This window comes from Neofelis nebulosa, chromosome 8, assembly GCF_028018385.1.
Source record: "Neofelis nebulosa isolate mNeoNeb1 chromosome 8, mNeoNeb1.pri, whole genome shotgun sequence".
Classification (NCBI taxonomy): domain Eukaryota; kingdom Metazoa; phylum Chordata; class Mammalia; order Carnivora; family Felidae; genus Neofelis; species Neofelis nebulosa.
In genome coordinates this window covers 129,269,187-129,285,918 of record NC_080789.1, presented here as the reverse complement: position 1 = coordinate 129,285,918, position 16,732 = coordinate 129,269,187, and the positions used below count along the sequence as shown (strand labels likewise).

Sequence of the window (16,732 nt, the reverse complement as noted above, 5' to 3'; positions counted from 1 at the left end):
GCAGTGGGCGGGCGGGAACGTGAAATTTCCGCGGTGCCTGATGGGGCTGTTCGGAGGCCGGGAGCTGTTGGCACTGGGGGACCCCTCGTTACTGCTGCCGCCGTCTCTGCCGCCTCATGGCGGCCATCGGAGTTCACCTGGGCTGCACTTCAGCCTGTGTGGCCGTCTATAAGGTGAGGGACTGGGGGAGCTGGTTTGTGATTAATGTCGGCCACCCAGTTCTCCCGGTGCGGAGCCAAGTCCTTTGATCTCCTGCGGGGTTTGTGAACGGCGTGTCGCCGGCCTAGGAATGTCGCGTGGAGAGATATTACTGGGGGCAAGTTTGGAGGCGAAGCGCCGGGCGGACCGGCCTCGTCATCCGCAGTTCCTCCGGAAAGTCCACTGCGTCCTGGCGGATGGTTGTGACGACGTGGGCGCGCGGGGTCTGGAAACGTCCCGGCCGCAAAAGGCCTGGTGGGGGGCGGTCCTGGGGACGTAAGGGCCGTTGGAGGCCCAGAGAGATCTCGAGGACGGCTGGTCCCCGGGGCGTCAGGCCCGCCGGTGGCCCGGAGGGTCTCGGGGACATCAGGACCACAGGAGGCGCGGAGAGGGGCGGTCCTGGAGACGTCAGGGCCGCCGGAGACCCGGAGGGGGCGGTCCCGGGGACGTCTGGGCAGCTGAGGCCTGGGAGGTCTCGGGGACATCAGGGCTGCAGGGAAGCTGGAGAGGGGCCGTCCCAGGGACCTCAGGGCTGCCGGAGGCCGGGAGGGGTCTCGAGGATCTCCAGGGCACTGGAGGCCCGGAGGTGGGCCTGAACGTCCGACACCGGCGGCTTCTGAATGTTTGCCGCGAAAGGACCGGGTTGTCGCGATCTGAAACTGGAGTTGCTAATCCCTGGAAGCGTGTGAATCGAGTTGGTGGCATGCTCTACTTGACCTTTCTTGAATGAGAGAGCTTAACAAGGAGTTGTAGCTTCTTGGCATCAGTGGGGAGGCGAGAGGAACAATAATAACCAACTCCCCTAATACTAGTCTCGCACGTAAATGTCAAGTAACTTGGAAGGAAAACCAAAGAGATTTAGTGCTACTTCATCATACGTGGAAAAAGGAAGAAAGATGTACCTGTCGGGGAAGAACGAAAACTAGAAAGGGTGATGTCATAAGGCTTGTTATTGTATATAGAAAGATTATGTTTGATCCATATATCGACTGGATAGAAAAAATGAGGCAGGTCTTTGTGGAACATTGACCTTGTATAAAATCTAGGAAATTAATAACGGCCATTGAATCTACAAATTTAAAATATTGATGTAACGATTTTTCTATCTACGCATGTGGCAAGATAACACTGGTCCACATATGTCTGATGGGACTATCTATCTGTTTATGTCTATATGTGTTTTGTTTTCAAAAGACCTAATAGAGTTCTGTTTTTTTTTTTTCCAGGATGGCCGGGCTGATGTGGTTGCAAATGATGCAGGTGACAGAGTTACTCCAGCTGTAGTTGCTTACACAGAAAATGAAGAGGTACTATTTCCCTCATTTTTGTATTTTGAAATAAGCAGAATTACATGCATTGTAATATACTGCTCTTTTTCAGGTTGTTGGATTGGCAGCAAAACAAAGTAGAATAAGAAATATTTCAAATACAGTAATGAAAGTAAAGCAGATCCTTGGCAGAAGGTACGGAATAAAATAATAATCTTACATATGGGAAGAAAATGTGTTTATACATTCTGAACATAATGTGCAATGAAACTGGAAACACCGGTTTGGTTTTCTGTTGCTTTTTATGATTGAGTCATTTCAGAGATTATCCCAAGTAGGCTCTTTCTTTTGATAATTAGTGTTGAATCTTACCAAGGATGGGACTCACTCAGATATTTGTTTCTTGCCGACAGGTCTGTTCTTATTGATGAATGCCACCATTCACATAGTCTGATAATTTGTGTCATTTAGAAGTGGTAATTTGGACTTTTCACCTTTTTATGTCACTGAAGGAATTTGAAAGATTTTGTGGGAATTGGAAGATTTTTCTGTACTGAAGTCGAATTTTGCAAAATCTATTACAGTTGGTCATAATGTATATAGAAGCTATTGATTTTCTTCCTCGGGTCCTTTTGTGACACTTTCTGGGAACTAACTTTTCCAGCTGCATTATGAATTTAATCATTAAAGAAACAGTTTAATTAACATCTTAAGAATCAGGTTAATCATCTGTTGTAACTTTAATTAAAAGATTAAAGAGGCTTGCTTCTCCAGACTTCTGTCTCCTCGAATTATAGATTGACATAATGATTAGAGGTTTTCATTTTCACTGGAGTAGTAATACTTGATACAGTGTTTTTAAATTTTCAAAGTGCTTTCACATCTATTATTTAATCCTATCAAATCCCTAAAAGATTGGAAGGGCAGGTTTTATTTCTTCCCATTTGTAGATGAGAAAATCAAGACACGTAGAAGTTACAGTATTACTCAGTTAGAGGGGAGAGCTAGATAGGACTGTGGTTCAGGACTTCTAACTTAGCCTCAGGTCCTTTCTACTTCTGAGAGTTTAAGTAGAAATGTCCTGTGTTGATCTTAGAATTCGAGGGTTATGGATTAAATCTAATATTTATTTCTTTTATATGTACAGGTATTTTTTTTTTTATTATCCCTTACACATATTTAAGCTGAACTTGATAATTATTTTTCCCCCTTAGGGTATTTATGCACGAAGTCAAAAATGATAATATTTTAGAGAGAATTAAAATTTTTGTGATGATAAATATATTCCCATATCCATTTATGTGTTGATAAAACTTAGTATTGAGCATATTGAAAATAAATTAGCTGGTGTCGAAAATTTGCAAGTTAAAAAAAAAACCTCTAAAAAGGCAGGGAGCCGTACATGGGCCTTGAAGCTAGATTCGCTATACGCAGCCAAAATAGGGCTTTTTTTTTTTTTTTATTAAACTTCTTATTTTGAGATCATTGTAGATTTACGTACTGTTGTAGGAAGTAATAACAGAGAAATCCAATATATTACTGGATTTACCACTTTCTCTCGATGGTAACATCTTGGAAAACTATAGTACAGTGGCACAACCAGGATACTGACATTGATACGATCCAGATACAGAACATTTCAGTAGATCTTTGTCCTGGTAGCCCTTTTTTAGGGCAGATGATCAGAGTAATGGTATGGTTGTCTTCTGCCATATCATGCAACATCTTTGTATTGCCAGGAACAACTTCAGTGTACTTTTCTCGCCCCCAAAGTTAACCTTTTAACAGAGTGCAGTGGTGACAGTCAGATGGGTATTATATAGCCCCAGGGCTAGTAAAGGATGAGCGCTCTTCAGACCTGCTGTTACACCATGATCCTGCGCGCACTTCTCTGGAGTGAGCTGCGTCCTGGTCCACATGTTCTGCCCTCAGTCTACTTAGAACACAAGGTGATTTTTACAGATATGCACTTGTACCAGGTCTTGGCCTCAGAAGCACTCTGTCTTTTGTGGAGGAGCCAGTCCCCTTTTATCAAGCCAATAAGACCCCTTGAAGCCCCTGGTCCGGTACCTGTCCTGGGCAAACTCCCAAAGTTGGGCTTTCTTAGTCTTGGCATCCTGCCTGTTTGCACCGTACTTACAGGGAGCACCACTTAACTTGCTGCCACGATTATCCTCACGACCCTCTCTGTAACTCTCATTCCCCTGTGGCCTTCCAGCCAGAAATGCGGTCCTTGGACCTGGCTTCTCAACAATTAGCCCTGAGAGGGAAGAATCGGCTGGCTCCTGGAAATACACTGAGAGCACACAGAGCTTCCCCACACCTTCAGATTTGCACCTTGCTGCCCAGGAGCTTCCCACAGCTAATCTTCCTTCCCAGTCCACTATGGCCAGTTCCAATAGCAGTGCGGGCATCCGGTGGTCCAGACAGGAGACACGAACGCTTCTCTCCATACTAGGCGAGGCAGAGTATATTCAGCGCCTCCAGACTGTGCATCATAATGCAGATGTCTATCAGGCTGTGTCTAAGCGAATGCAGCAGGAAGGCTTCCGCCGCACCGAACGTCAGTGCCGCTCCAAGTTTAAAGTTCTGAAGGCGTTATATTTAAAGGCGTACGTTGCCCATGCCACGAGTGTGGGGGATCCGCCGCACTGTCCGTTTTATGATACATTGGATCAGCTTCTCCGAAATCAGATAGTGACTGACCCAGACAACTTAATGGAGGACACTGCTTGGGCCAAGCACTGTGATCAGAACTTAGTGGCCTCTGACACCCCAGGGGAAGAGGGACCCAGCATTCTCAGAGCAAAAAGGACTCAGGCAGCAGATCATCAGCCTATCTTGAAAACAGTTAAGGAATCAGATGAGGATTGTCAACTGAGAATCAGTGACCAGATGCGAGAAACCAGTGACCTTGAGGACTCCTGGGATGAATCCTCGGGTGCAGGTAACTCCCAAGCATGTGAAGGATCGGGGTGCCAGAGTCACTTGGTTCTAAACAGCAGGATATGTTTGGACGGTGTTCTCTTCAACATTGTCTCCATTTCTGCCCCATGCCCTCTTATTTTTTAAGCCTCGTGGTCAGATAAAGGGCTCCAGGTTTTTAAAAGCAATGACCTTAAGTATCTAAGGTATTAGAACTTTTTAAATGTGGACGAAGTATTCTTTAGAACCAGACTAGTTTTGCCATTATTTATAGTGGGTGTGTAGGAATTCGTGACTAGAGATGGGGCTGGCTGGCTATGTGGAAAAGGGTTCAGGAAGGCAACAGGGAGGTTTTAGAGGTAAGACTGCAATTGGCCAAAGAGTCCAGATTAAGGAATTGAGATCTTCCCAGTCCCTGGTGGAAAGAGGCCTTTCCAGCCTTAGTTTTGTAACTGTCTTCTCAACTCCGCTGCTGGCTCCAAGCATTCCCCTAGCAGGAATGTCCTCTTTGCAACGTTGTTGCTTTGTTTTTCAGGGTGCTCGCAAGGGACCCCCAGCTACAGCAGCTCCCACCACCTTTTCAGAGGTGCGGTTGCTCCCTGTCAGAGCAGCCCCATGACCCGCCTGGGTGTGTCCGGTGAGCCCAGTCCGTGTGCCAGCACCAGCCGAAACACTCCTGGGGTGGCCTCCGCACCGCGGCCTCCGGTCTCCTCCTCCACAGTTCCTTTTGTTTCTGGTGGGGATAGGCCTTTGACCGGTGAGCCCCCTCCACGGTGGGCGAGGCGAAGAAGGCGGTCAGTGGCCAGGACTATTGCGGCCGAGTTGGCAGAAAACAGGAGGTTGGCACGAGAACTTTCAAAGCGTGAGGAAGAAAAATTGGACAGGCTGATTGCTATTGGTGAGGAGGCCAGTGCTCAGCAAGACACTGCCAACGAGCTCCGCAGGGATGCCGTGATCGCAGTCAGACGCTTGGCCACGGCGGTGGAAGAGGCCACCGGTGCTTTTCAGCTAGGGCTCGAAAAATTGCTTCAGAGGTTAATTTCGAATACCAAAAGTTAAGAATTGATTACAAAGAGGCTGTTTCCTAAACTGGTAGAAGCCCAGTTCCAACACCTGCCTTTTGGTACCCTGGCTCCTTTTACACGTCCTTAGGAATAAAGGAAAGCAAAAACGGATGAACCATTAATATGCAGAGTAGCGGGAACGTATGAGCTAGTTGCTTTTCCAAGCTTCTTCACGAATTGGAAGACCTCTCGGGTATGCGAGGAGTGGTCTGACAGAACAGATGGAGTCAAGACCAGAGAGAGGGTTAGCCGCGGCCTCGCTACTAGCGTGGGGCAGTTTAGTTTACCTCGACACCAGTTTCCTCATCTGTATGGGGGCCCGGTAATAACTCCTGACCTGCCTACCTCACAGGGTTGTTGTGAGGACCCAATGGCTAGTAGATGTGAAAGGGTTTAAAAGTTTAAAAGCACTACACACTATATACATGTAAGTTATTAATGCATATGACCTTGGCCGAAGTAAGGCTAGGGTGAGGCACGTTAGTTGACAAAGAATTATGGTGTCTGGCGTGACCTCATTGCTTGAATCTTTACCAGTTTAACTTGACTGCTTCTTAGAAGTTTAAGGTTTTCATTTTTTTAATCCCTCTCTGGCTCATTAGACTGATATAGATCCATGTGTTTATACCTTTATCTCTTATATTTTCACTGCTGTGTCTATGACATACTAGTAAGCACTCAATGGTCAAACCAGCTTTCCTTCCCTTTCACTGGTTTTTAGTGTCTTACCACTCTAAGGATATAATTCAGAACTGACAGGGAGCTACAGTTGTGTGTTACGATTCATATGGTCTTCGATATGATGAGGTATTGGCTGTTTTATAAAATATTAAATGTAAGTAAATTCTTTGCATTCCATATTATTTGGGTCCCTAATATACATAATTACATGTCTTTAGGTTTAGGGTGTCACTTGGAACAACATGTGGAAACAGTTTGGAATCTGTTTTCCAAGTGCTTTCAGCTAATTTCATTCCTTCCCTTTAGCCTTTTTTCTGTCTAGTATGTTACAGAGGCAAGCCCTAGAAGACTTTGCTTCTGGGGAACTTTGCAAAGTCACTTTTTCTCATACAGTGTAGACAAAAGTTCACCGTGTTAATGGCCTGTGGTGGAAGAGGACAGCGGGAACAACTGAGGATGGTGTGGATAAAGACCGCCTGCAGTAGATGACTCCTTTTAAGCACAAAGCCCTCAGTAAATACGTCCTCCTTTCCCCCAAAACATCCACGCTTCCTTTAGGAGATACGAAGATGTTGAGCCATACTTCCAATTTACCTTAGAAAGAATGCCATTATTGGCTGTCATGAAACCAACAAACTTCAAAGCTTTTAAGTGGTTTGCTTAGTACTTTCAGGAAATACAAATAAGAGCCTTGGAATTTAAAAGGCTTTCCTCCAGTCTACAGGCTGAAAAAAACAAGTGCAGGCATATTTGAAGAGGTTTTGTTTTATATTTTGTAGGCTTGGGTGCTTACCTATGTGCTGGAAATGCAGGTGGGTGGAGAAAGAGTCAAAACAACACGAATATAGCCAGAGCGTGAGTCGGAGGCAGGCAAGCTGCACTGACGAACGGGTGATGCGTGTAGAAGGCAGCTGATGTGCTGGAGCACTGGGTTCTAACTCTGTCACGGTGTGTGACCTCGGGCAGGTGACTTGCCCTTTTGGTGCCTCAATTTCTTTAAAATGATTTGTACTAGATGACTTTTCTAGTACCTTCTAGTTCTAAAACAATTCTGTAAGTGACATAACAAGAAAAAGGCAAAGTAAACTTAATTGTAATATTTTCAGTCACAGTAGCATATTGTATGTTTGAAATACTGGTAACAGTTGTATTTTAAGAGAGCATTCTACGGTATTAATATTTATCAATATACTCCACTTACATAAGCACCACACCAGACGTAGGTTCCTTGCTTTAAAGAAGCCTATATTAAGGCAGTGAAACGGATATATATGTGTGTGCATTTTCTCAATTGTTTTAGGCCTTTGTATGTGTCTGTTTTAACTGGGTAACACTAATACAAGTACGTAGACTTTCTGGAAAAACAGGGAAGTACTCAAAGGAGAGTTAGGCCCGTACTCTATTAACCTATTAATGGTAGCAAAGTGTGTAGGCAGGGCTTTATTTGAGATAAGTGCTACAGAAGAGGAGTGGAGCTAAACTTAGGAGGTAGTACTGTGAAAATCTTTTGCGTGAAATAACTTTAATGTGAGAAGAAAAGGAAAGTTCTTAATGAAATAAACAGAAAAAGAAAATACTGTTAAGAGGAGGCCATCCTCGTTGAAAGAGAACAAGCTCAGAAACCCTGCCTAGGCTCTGGGCCCCGCCGTTCGCGCCTGCCCACCCTTAGGCAGGTCACCTTACCGCTCTGTGACTCCCATTCCTCACCCACAGAGGGAGAGACAAACAACCCTCCTACCTACCTCGCGGGAGTGTGGTGAGGGCCAGATGAGCAGATGAATGTAAAAAGCTTTCAGATGCGGAAGGCACCGTCTTGTGACGGTGATGGGGAAGACCGCCCCGGAGCACATTAGTGCTGCTGTGTGCCAGCTCTGACAGTCTGCTGATGGTGCAAGAGACGCTGAAGGAAGGACGAGGAAGAGAAAGTGGCCGTGCTTGTGAAGGTTGTGGTACGACGGTGGGGTTAACACTCTGCCTCCTGAAGACCGTGACGTAAATGAGGTGCTGTGTATGCCAGCCTCCCACCACGCTTTGTGTTTCTGTTAAGTGACTTAATCCTGGTGTGGACAAATAAAGTTTTTACTTGTATGTACTTGTGGTCAGTCGGCTACTTTCTGGCGATATCCACGACCATTTGTCGTCACCTCCACTCCCTGCTTTCTGCTTCTCCACTAGCTAATCTCCGGGGTCTCGCCTCCATTCGACCCTGAGAGCTTCGTGTGCTTTCTGTCCTCACGTGAGAGGGGCCCTCTTCGCAGGGGAGTTGAGAAATAATTTTCCGTTTCTAAAATGTCTATAAATTCCATAATACAGGCTTTTTGGCAACGAACTATCTTGACTTGGGTAGCTTACAGGATGGATAGATAACAGGATAAATTGTCCTGGTTGACCACAACGCTTGTTCTAAAGAGAACAACTGGTAAGTGTCATGCTGAAATGGTATTGGTGCAAATAAATAAGTATGGGCACACTTCATCTTTTTTTTGGCGTGCTCTTAAAATAGTTATCCAGGATCCAGTCGAAATACCGGATTTAGAGAAAGGGAGGAAAAGAGGGCTTAGTGAAAAGAATACTAAACTTTGTATTAAAGATCTGGATTCCAGTCAGTTCTGCCATGAATTAACCATGGGACTTTGGGCAAGCTACCTACTTAACCTGTTTCCTCTCCTAGCAGTTTTTAGATGATAGAGAAGAAGTGTGAGGAATCTGCAAGTGTTCTAGACAGTTCTAAGCTGAATTAGTCACTTAAACCCTTCTGTCTTCCTCTTATTTACGCAGGTTAGGGTCTTTCGATGCCCAATAACTTCAGCAGTTAGTCGCTATTAATTTTCAACTCCTCTTTTTTAAGACTGGTCTCTGAATGGAATAGCTGCAACCCCTTGGAAGAAGGGTTAAAGTGGAAGGGTTTCCTTTAATTTCTAGATGAAATTATAGCAAGAATCAAGGAAGGACTCCTGTCACTGCCCAAAAGGGCAGAGGTACTTTAGTCATTTACCTTGTTACTGGGAGGCAGCCGGTTAGATGTAAACAACACCAGCCTGATAGAGAAGCCTGGAATCAAGTACCAACTGTTCCTTATTAACTTATAAGGCATTGACTCTCTATGAACTATTACCTCCCAAATAATACTTGCCAAATTAACCCCACTGAGGTGTCGTGAAGAGCAAGTGAGGTAATAAACGTGAAAACATTTTTTAGTCTGCACAAATTGGTATTTTGAGCAACATCATATCCATTGTTTTAATTTTTCGTTGCCGTACACATTTATCTAATCCCTACTTTGTGTAGGACGTTATAGATCTGTCTACTTGCAGTACGCTGCACCTTTCCACATAGAACATTCATACTTTAGCTCAGTTTTTTGTTTTTTTGTTTTTTGTTTTTTGCTTTGGGTGTTGATTCATGTTCACGAGCCAAGGAACAAAGATGGTGTTAGGTATTCTGGTCTGCCCTTACTTTGACATCTTTCTTTTCATCCTTTTTATCTCAGTGATTGTCAGTGATCAGTCTTCACCATCACAGATGGGAGTATATATGACATAAAATCATTGATATTCTGAAAAATTACCCTCAGATGTATAGCATCTGTTAATAGCAAGATCAGAACAAATAAGAGCTATTTACTTCCAAACATGAAGGTTAACACGTGTGTGTGTGTGTGTGTGTGTGTGTGTGCGCGTGTGCACGCAGGTTAACACTTTAATAGGATTACTATAACCACTAAATAATTGTGTCCATTTAATCCTATCACTTATAATATATCCTGATTTGTTAATATTAAGCAACTTCATGATTTTGTTTATATTTTTATATTTGTTTAGTGATATTAAAAATATAGTCTTCTTTAAATATTACTCATCAACAATACTGATTTTAATAATTATCTTTATCTTTACGGACAGCTCTGGTGATCCGCAGGCTCAGAAATACATCACGGAAAGTAAATGTTTAGTGAGTATGGTTCTATTATTACCCCTCCGTTACACAAAGTCGTTGCCAAGGTCATAACCAATTGTATTATTTTGAAACTTTCTATCTTTATTAAAATCATTCCTTATGTAACACACCTACAATTTCCTTTATAGGTCATTGAAAAGAATGGAAAGTTACGATACGAAATAGATACTGGAGAAGAAACAAAGTTTGTTAACCCAGAAGATGTTGCCAGACTGATATTTAGTAAAATGAAAGGTATTGAGCAAAAGAGACCTTTTAAAAGTTGACCTTAAAAGTTAGAGGTGTTTCTTGATCTGGAGAGAAGCAGGGTGATTGAGCAGATTAAGGAGACCTGACACTAGACCTGACGGTGTCACTAACTGTCCACGTGACCTTGGTTATTTGACTAACCTTCCCTGACTTTGGTTTCCTTAGAAGTAATGTAAATGGGTTGGGCCAGGCTCACATTTTCACAGCTTCTTAAATTGAAGTGGCCAAATAAGTGTGAAGAGTTTCTTTCTCTGCTCAAGATTGACAGTGCTCTTTGAACAGTTCTTTAGGTAGATTAAGTAGGTCTGGCTCATTAACACTTCCCAGGAAGGCTCAAAACTGAGTGGCAGTGCTGTGGAACAATTTGGGAAATTCGGGAGCAGGTGAAAAAGCTCACTTCAGCTCTGGAATTGTTACGAATTTGTGGGATGGAAGGCATTCTTCTAGTGTGTTGAACTAACATGATGTCAGTCTTCACACGGACACATGAAAGACTCACTGTTAATGGAAGCAGTCTAATTTGGGAGATGGTTGAAACTTTGAAGCCTAAGAGCCAGGCGTTTTGGAAAGTACCTGGTTCCGTGTCCACAGATTTCCAAATCCACAAAATGTTCTGCACGATTTAAGGGAGCCAGGGAAGAGGGGCGCCTGGGCAGCTCAGTCAGTTAAGCATCAGACTCTTGGTTTGGGCTCAGGTCATGATCTCACAGTTTTCGTGAGTTCAAGCCCTCCATCGGGCTCTCGGCTGGCAGTGTGCAACCTCCTTGGGACTCTTTCTCTCTTCCTTTCTCTCTGCCCCTCTCCCACTCATGCTGTCTCTATCGCTCCCAAAATTAGTAAGTAAACTTAACAAATTTAAGAGAGCCAGAGAAGAACATGAATGGGGTGGCCAAATAAGTGAATTGGAAAATCTTTACAGTGAGAAGATCATGGTACAAATTGATAAACCACAAAGTATCATGACATTTTTCTTGTGTCATTAGAATTTATTTTTATTTATTTATTTTTTAATACAGAAACAGCACATTCTGTATTGGGCTCAGATGCAAATGATGTAGTTATTACTGTTCCATTTGATTTTGGAGAAAAGCAAAAAAATGCTCTTGGGTAAGTTTATCTTGTTTGCTTAGAGGAAATACAGATTTTATAATATCACAATGTAGTAAAAGGTAAAACTGTAATTGAAAGTACCTTAGGCAATAACATTGTATTTGTAAACAGATGTATATATTTACGTATGTAATTAGTATGGTAAAAAGTATAGTAACGATCATTAATATTTCCTATCTGTAATGCCAAGAGAACATAAAGTTAGATGTACCTTATTAAGCTGTTTTGATTGGAAATATTTTTAATTACCGGGTTAAGTTCATGTTTATAAGTTGCTTTACCTTACTTTCATATAATCAAGGTTTATGCTGGAATTATATAAAAATATATACAGTTTTAGACATATTTGCAATTATTTCTTCACCTTATTAGATCTTCACATCTAAACAAAAAGTTGCGTTTATTTTTTATAGGTCATTATGAAAATGTAATTGATGAGCATGTATACCTTTGTTTTGAGGATAGAGTTTCATCTGGCACTTTGGCAATCATCTGAGTTGCTTGTGGGACAGATAATTGCTTTATTTACTTGAACTTGTGGGATGTTAAAAACTGACGCTAAATTAAAGAAACTGGAAAATTCCAAAATGTATTATAAATTTGTCTTAATCTCTTTCTAACATTTATAAGCATGGACATTTTTGAGACTTTTCTTTATTCGTTATAAGCACGTTATTTTTTTTTTTGTCAAGAAAATACTTGAACGTGTTGTGATATTAAATTCATTGAAAGCAAATTGTCCACAGGGAAGCAGCCAGAGCTGCTGGGTTTAATGTTTTGCGGTTAATCCATGAACCATCTGCAGCTCTTCTGGCTTATGGAATTGGACAAGACTGCCCCACTGGAAAAAGGTAAATACCATATTTGCAGCTTTAAGTTTTTCAGTGCAGAAAACATTTTTAGATGATAGCAATGGGGATCATTATATAAAGCAGTGGGTTCCAAGCCTTTGTGGATGAAATGACATTGAAACTCTCACCTGGCGTTTTTCAAATAGATGAGAAAGACTTCCTAGGAGAGCAGAGAAAGGGCATAACAGGAGGGAAGATTGAACTTTGCTGTCCTCTTATTACTCATGTTATTTGTCTTTTTTTTTTTTTTTTAATGTTTGTTTATTTCTGAGACAGAGGGAAACATAGCGCAAGTGGGGGAGGGGCAGAGAGAAAGGGAGACACAGAATCTGAAACAGGCTCCAGGCTCTGAGCTGTCAGCACAGAGCCCGATGCGGGGCTCGAACCCACGAACCATGAGATCATGGTTGAGCCAAAGTCAGACGCTCAGCCGACTGAGCCACCCAGGCGCCCCTCTCATATTATTTGTCTTTATTGGAGGAGGATTTGAAATGTATAAGCCCAGCCAAATTCCAACTCAAGCCAAGGCACTGTTCATTTTTCTACCAATTCCAATTATTAAACAGGTTTAGAAACAGTAAGTCTTTTATATACATTTTTCTTGGCAGGAGATGGGGGGAATCCAGCATGGGATTTAAGGCGTTTTTTGATAATGAAATAGTAAGACATGCTCCTAATTTAGTTGTTGAAACTTCTAATACATCTGACACAGACACCTTTAGGGAGATTAATTTGACACCTTTAGGGAGATTAATTCTGATGTGTTTATTTTCCCTAGTTGTTTGACCTTACTACTATTTCACAGTTAAAGAAGTTAGTATGTATAAATCAGTAGGAAATTAGTTTATGTAGAATATCAGAAATGAGCTTCTAGTTTTGCATGTTTGATTTTTATAGAATGTGTCATTGTAGTGGTAACTTGGATAATATTAGCACATAAAGTTTCTGTATTTAATTCTGTTATGATTCATTATAACCACGAAAAGAAAAGTTAGTGTTTTGAACTCCAGTTACTCAAAAGAATCCAGTTTACATATACAACTAAATAAAAACAGACTTTGGTTTTGATTCAGAATATAGGGGTTCCAGGCTTAATTCAGCACTAATCAACTATTTGTGACATAAAGGGATTAAACTAAGTGACTTCCGATGTCCAACCTGCCTTTAAAAGTTTTGTGATTCTCTCATAACTTACTTATGTTTTCTTTCTTTTAAGTAATATTTTGGTGTTTAAACTTGGAGGAACATCCTTATCTGTCAGTGTCATGGAAGTGAACAGTGGAATATATCGTGTTCTTTCAACAAACACTGATGATAACATAGGAGGTACACATTTCACAGAAACCTTAGCGCAGTATCTGGCTTCAGAGTTTCAGAGGTAAATATTAATGGACTTCATGATATATTTTAATTGAAGTTTCTCTTCTGGGTTTTTGTACTGTTTTAAATTGCCTTGCTTCAAAGGAGGATGTGGGAGTTTTTTTCAGTGCTTTGGATATTTTTGTGTCTAGAGTTACAATGTCCTCTCCAGGCATTTGCAGGGAAGCAGAGGGCAAGTTGTCCAGTGCAGTGGGCTCGGATTTCTCATTTAGTGTGAGGGCCTGCCAGATGTTGAACTTCATGAACGTGGGTCTCAGTTAAATTTCTTAATACCTCGGGTGCTGCTATTATGTCTAGATAAAGGACTGTATAAGCACTTGAGGGCTCAATACCTTCTGAAAAATTTTTAAAAGTTTAGATCTGATGAAGGTTACCTTATGTTACAGTCACATCCCAGTGAATTAGTGTCTTATGGAGTGTTTATTTAATTACTAACCTGCTATCACAAGCAGCATTTTGGTTTTGTTACTAGATGTGATTATTCCATTCAAAATCAAGAGTCAAATAGATAAAGGTTCTATTTCGGACATTGCCACTCTTAAAAAATATTTGGCTGAAATAATATTTTCATCAGTTTGACTAAACTGACTAGGTAAAAAAAGTCTTGAAAAAGAGGTAATTACTTACTTGTTTCAAAAAGACCTATACTGGGGTGCCTGGATGGCTCAATTGGTTATTATTATGGCCACAGAATTGAGCAGTTCTAAGTATCAAATATATTTGTTACTCATTTTTTTTAAGGAGGCCCTTCTTTTAATTGCAAAGAATTTTCTTCAGAGATTTTGGAGGGTTTGAAGCCTGTAGTAACATCTGATATTAATATTAATGTATGGGCTTATTGTCCTAGTAGGCATTATCTACATAATTCTAAATGGTCTAGTAATTTTTAAACTTCAGACACTATATTTTTAATCTAGATCCTTCAAACATGATGTGAGAGGGAACGCCCGAGCCATGATGAAGCTGATGAACAGTGCTGACATTGCAAAGCATTCTTTGTCAACCTTGGGAAGTGCCAATTGTTTCCTTGACTCATTATATGAAGGTCAGGATTTTGACTGCAATGTGTCCAGGTAAAACTGAATGAAGTCCAAAGAACTTTAAAAAACAAAATTCCGGGAGCGCCTGGACGGTTCGGTTGGTTAAGCCTCTGACTTCGGCTCAGGTGATGATCTCACAGTTGGTGAGTTCGAGCCCTGAGTTGGGCTCTGTGCTGACAGCTCAGAGCCTGCTTCCGATTCTCTGTGGCCCTCTGTTTCTGCCCCTCCCCGACTCATACTCTGTCTCTCTCTCTCAAAAACAAGTAAACATTTAAACAAACAAACAAACAAAAATTCCAGGCCGGAGTGAGGCAATGCCCAGGCGGTGGGGCCGCTGCTGCCTCCCTCCAGTGCAGGAGGGTTGGGAGAAGGAGCGGGAAGCCCATGGCACCTGCAATCAGGGCAGATCCCGCGCTTGCCCCTTCTGTGTCTGCTTTGCGCCCCCGTTCCCCTTGGTTCTCCGACCCTCCTGCCTCTGCTTCTGGGCTCCTGGCCACATTGGGCCAGCTGGGCGGCCCCAGTGAGCCCTGCAGGACAGGCCTGGCACTGGGTCGCTGTGCCTGGCACTGGGTCGGACCTCTGGCCCAGCACACCTTTGTTTCTCCTGCCCCACAGCGAGTCTACCGCCAGGCAGAACCTCAGAGCAAAACAACCCCCCCCCCCGCCCCCCACGACAGAGGCGCTCCTGAGCTTGCTAAGTCGCCAGCCTAGAGCGGAGGAGACCAGCCTGCAGGGGTGGGAGGCCTGCCGGTGGGAGGCCAGGAGCTGCGAACCAGAGTGTTTCTGGTCTGCACAAGTTCCCTGAGGCACTGAAGGACGACCTGGACCGTGGGAGGGGAACAATCCCCGCTTCCCTTAAGCGTGCACTGACGGCGGGCTTTGTTAAGTTGCAAACAATGTGCGGAATCGTTTGCCTACTTTGAGTTTGGGCGCAGTTCCCAGTGTTCTTGGGCCCAGCGGGCATCCTAGTGCTTTAGACGCACTCCCAGGAATCCACAGAATCTACCAGTTGGCCTTGGTACCCTCAGAGAGATCTCAGGACTTGCACAAAGACGCGGAACCTAGGGACTTTGTGATCTGGGCTCCACATCAGGAAACTGACAGACTTGGGCCTGGATAGTATTGCACTTGTGGGTGAATCACCCAAATCCAGTGCTTCTGGGCAGGCACCTGCTCTACTGATCCTGTGGGACGGCAGCCATCTGCCGTGGGCCTCCTGGAGTGTCCTTACGGATCAGTCCTAAGGAATGGCAGCTGTTGCCCCATGGGCCTTCTGGGCTCTGTGTGCTCAGGTCTCTGCCTGGCCTGTGGAAGAGAGCTCTGACGGTCACTGGACTCCCCACAGCCCAGGTCCAGGTGAGGTGGGCCTCTGCTTTTTCCTGAAGGACTGTCCTGTTCCCTGGGGTGACCAGGTTGTCTCCTGCCATGCTAGCTTTGTGTTCCTCAGTTTATAGCAGCTAGACTTCGCGTAAAGAAAGAATCGGCCAGAAATTTAAGGCTTTCAGGGCACAGACAAGGAGAATTCAGACAGTTTTCTATGACTTGGAACCACATTATCGACCAGCCTGATCGCAGTACTGAGCCCCGGCGATGCCATGTGTTGTTTAGGTGGAAGAGGGGCAGCCCCTTTGGCCGGCAGCACCCCCCCCTTCCTCCTCCCACCTTACCTCATGTATTCAGTGCCTGGTTCAGGTTGATGCTGTCCTGTGAGCTCTGTGCTTGCTGGGCAGGGAATGTGGACAAGTTCAAGCCCTCGTCCCGAGGAATTCCCAGTCCCCTTTCCAAGGTGGTTCCATCAGCTACTGAGGCCTCATGGCCTGCGGGTGCTTCGCCTGTGGTTCAGGACACGGGCCTGAGATGCTTAGGGAGGCTCCAAGCCTTGGGGGAGCTGAGCCCAATTTAGTCCTGGAGAAGTGGGAGACAGTCTGCATAGAGTCCCTGGGGCACAGAGCAGCTGGAGTCCTTCCGCTCTGGGGAGGGACACTGTCCGGGAGAGATGATGCACTTGC

The 16,732-nt window shown here is 43.7% G+C and overlaps 2 protein-coding genes across 4 annotated transcripts in view; both read left to right on the top strand.

Moving 5' to 3' along the window:
• Positions 1-16,732, top strand: part of HSPA14 (heat shock protein family A (Hsp70) member 14) — a 42,658-nt gene continuing 25,926 nt past the window's right edge. Inside the window, exons 1-9 of one of the 2 annotated variants that reach the window (XM_058681847.1) lie at positions 1-173; positions 1,425-1,505; positions 1,579-1,661; positions 10,039-10,087; positions 10,222-10,327; positions 11,359-11,449; positions 12,199-12,303; positions 13,520-13,681; positions 14,601-14,756. In XM_058681847.1, the coding sequence (XP_058537830.1) occupies positions 117-173; positions 1,425-1,505; positions 1,579-1,661; positions 10,039-10,087; positions 10,222-10,327; positions 11,359-11,449; positions 12,199-12,303; positions 13,520-13,681; positions 14,601-14,756 (890 nt within the window). In that variant the 5' untranslated portion in view covers positions 1-116. The remainder of the gene's footprint in view (positions 174-1,424; positions 1,506-1,578; positions 1,662-10,038; positions 10,088-10,221; positions 10,328-11,358; positions 11,450-12,198; positions 12,304-13,519; positions 13,682-14,600; positions 14,757-16,732) is intronic. The other variant, XM_058681848.1, reaches the window with a different exon arrangement.
• Positions 1,573-5,570, top strand: MSANTD7 (Myb/SANT DNA binding domain containing 7). 2 transcript variants are annotated; one of them, XM_058681856.1, is made up of 3 exons: positions 1,579-1,661; positions 3,685-4,413; positions 4,927-5,570. In XM_058681856.1, exons 2-3 carry the CDS (start codon positions 3,852-3,854, stop codon positions 5,448-5,450), a joined length of 1,086 nt encoding a protein of 361 aa, XP_058537839.1. In that variant the 5' UTR covers positions 1,579-1,661; positions 3,685-3,851; the 3' UTR covers positions 5,451-5,570. The 2 variants fall into 2 exon arrangements, with proteins under 2 accessions (XP_058537840.1, XP_058537839.1); XM_058681857.1 differs by lacking the exon at positions 3,685-4,413 and having other exon boundaries at positions 1,573-1,661.

What these genes read in the sequence shown, in the direction of transcription:
- MSANTD7 (XM_058681856.1), top strand. Translation starts at nt 3,852, where the DNA reads ATGGCCAGTTCCAATAGCAGTGCGGGCATCCGGTGGTCCAGACAGGAG. An exon ending in GGATGAATCCTCGGGTGCAG is followed by an intron (nt 4,414 to 4,926) that starts GTAACTCCCAAG and finishes TTTGTTTTTCAG; the next exon opens with GGTGCTCGCAAGGGACCCCC.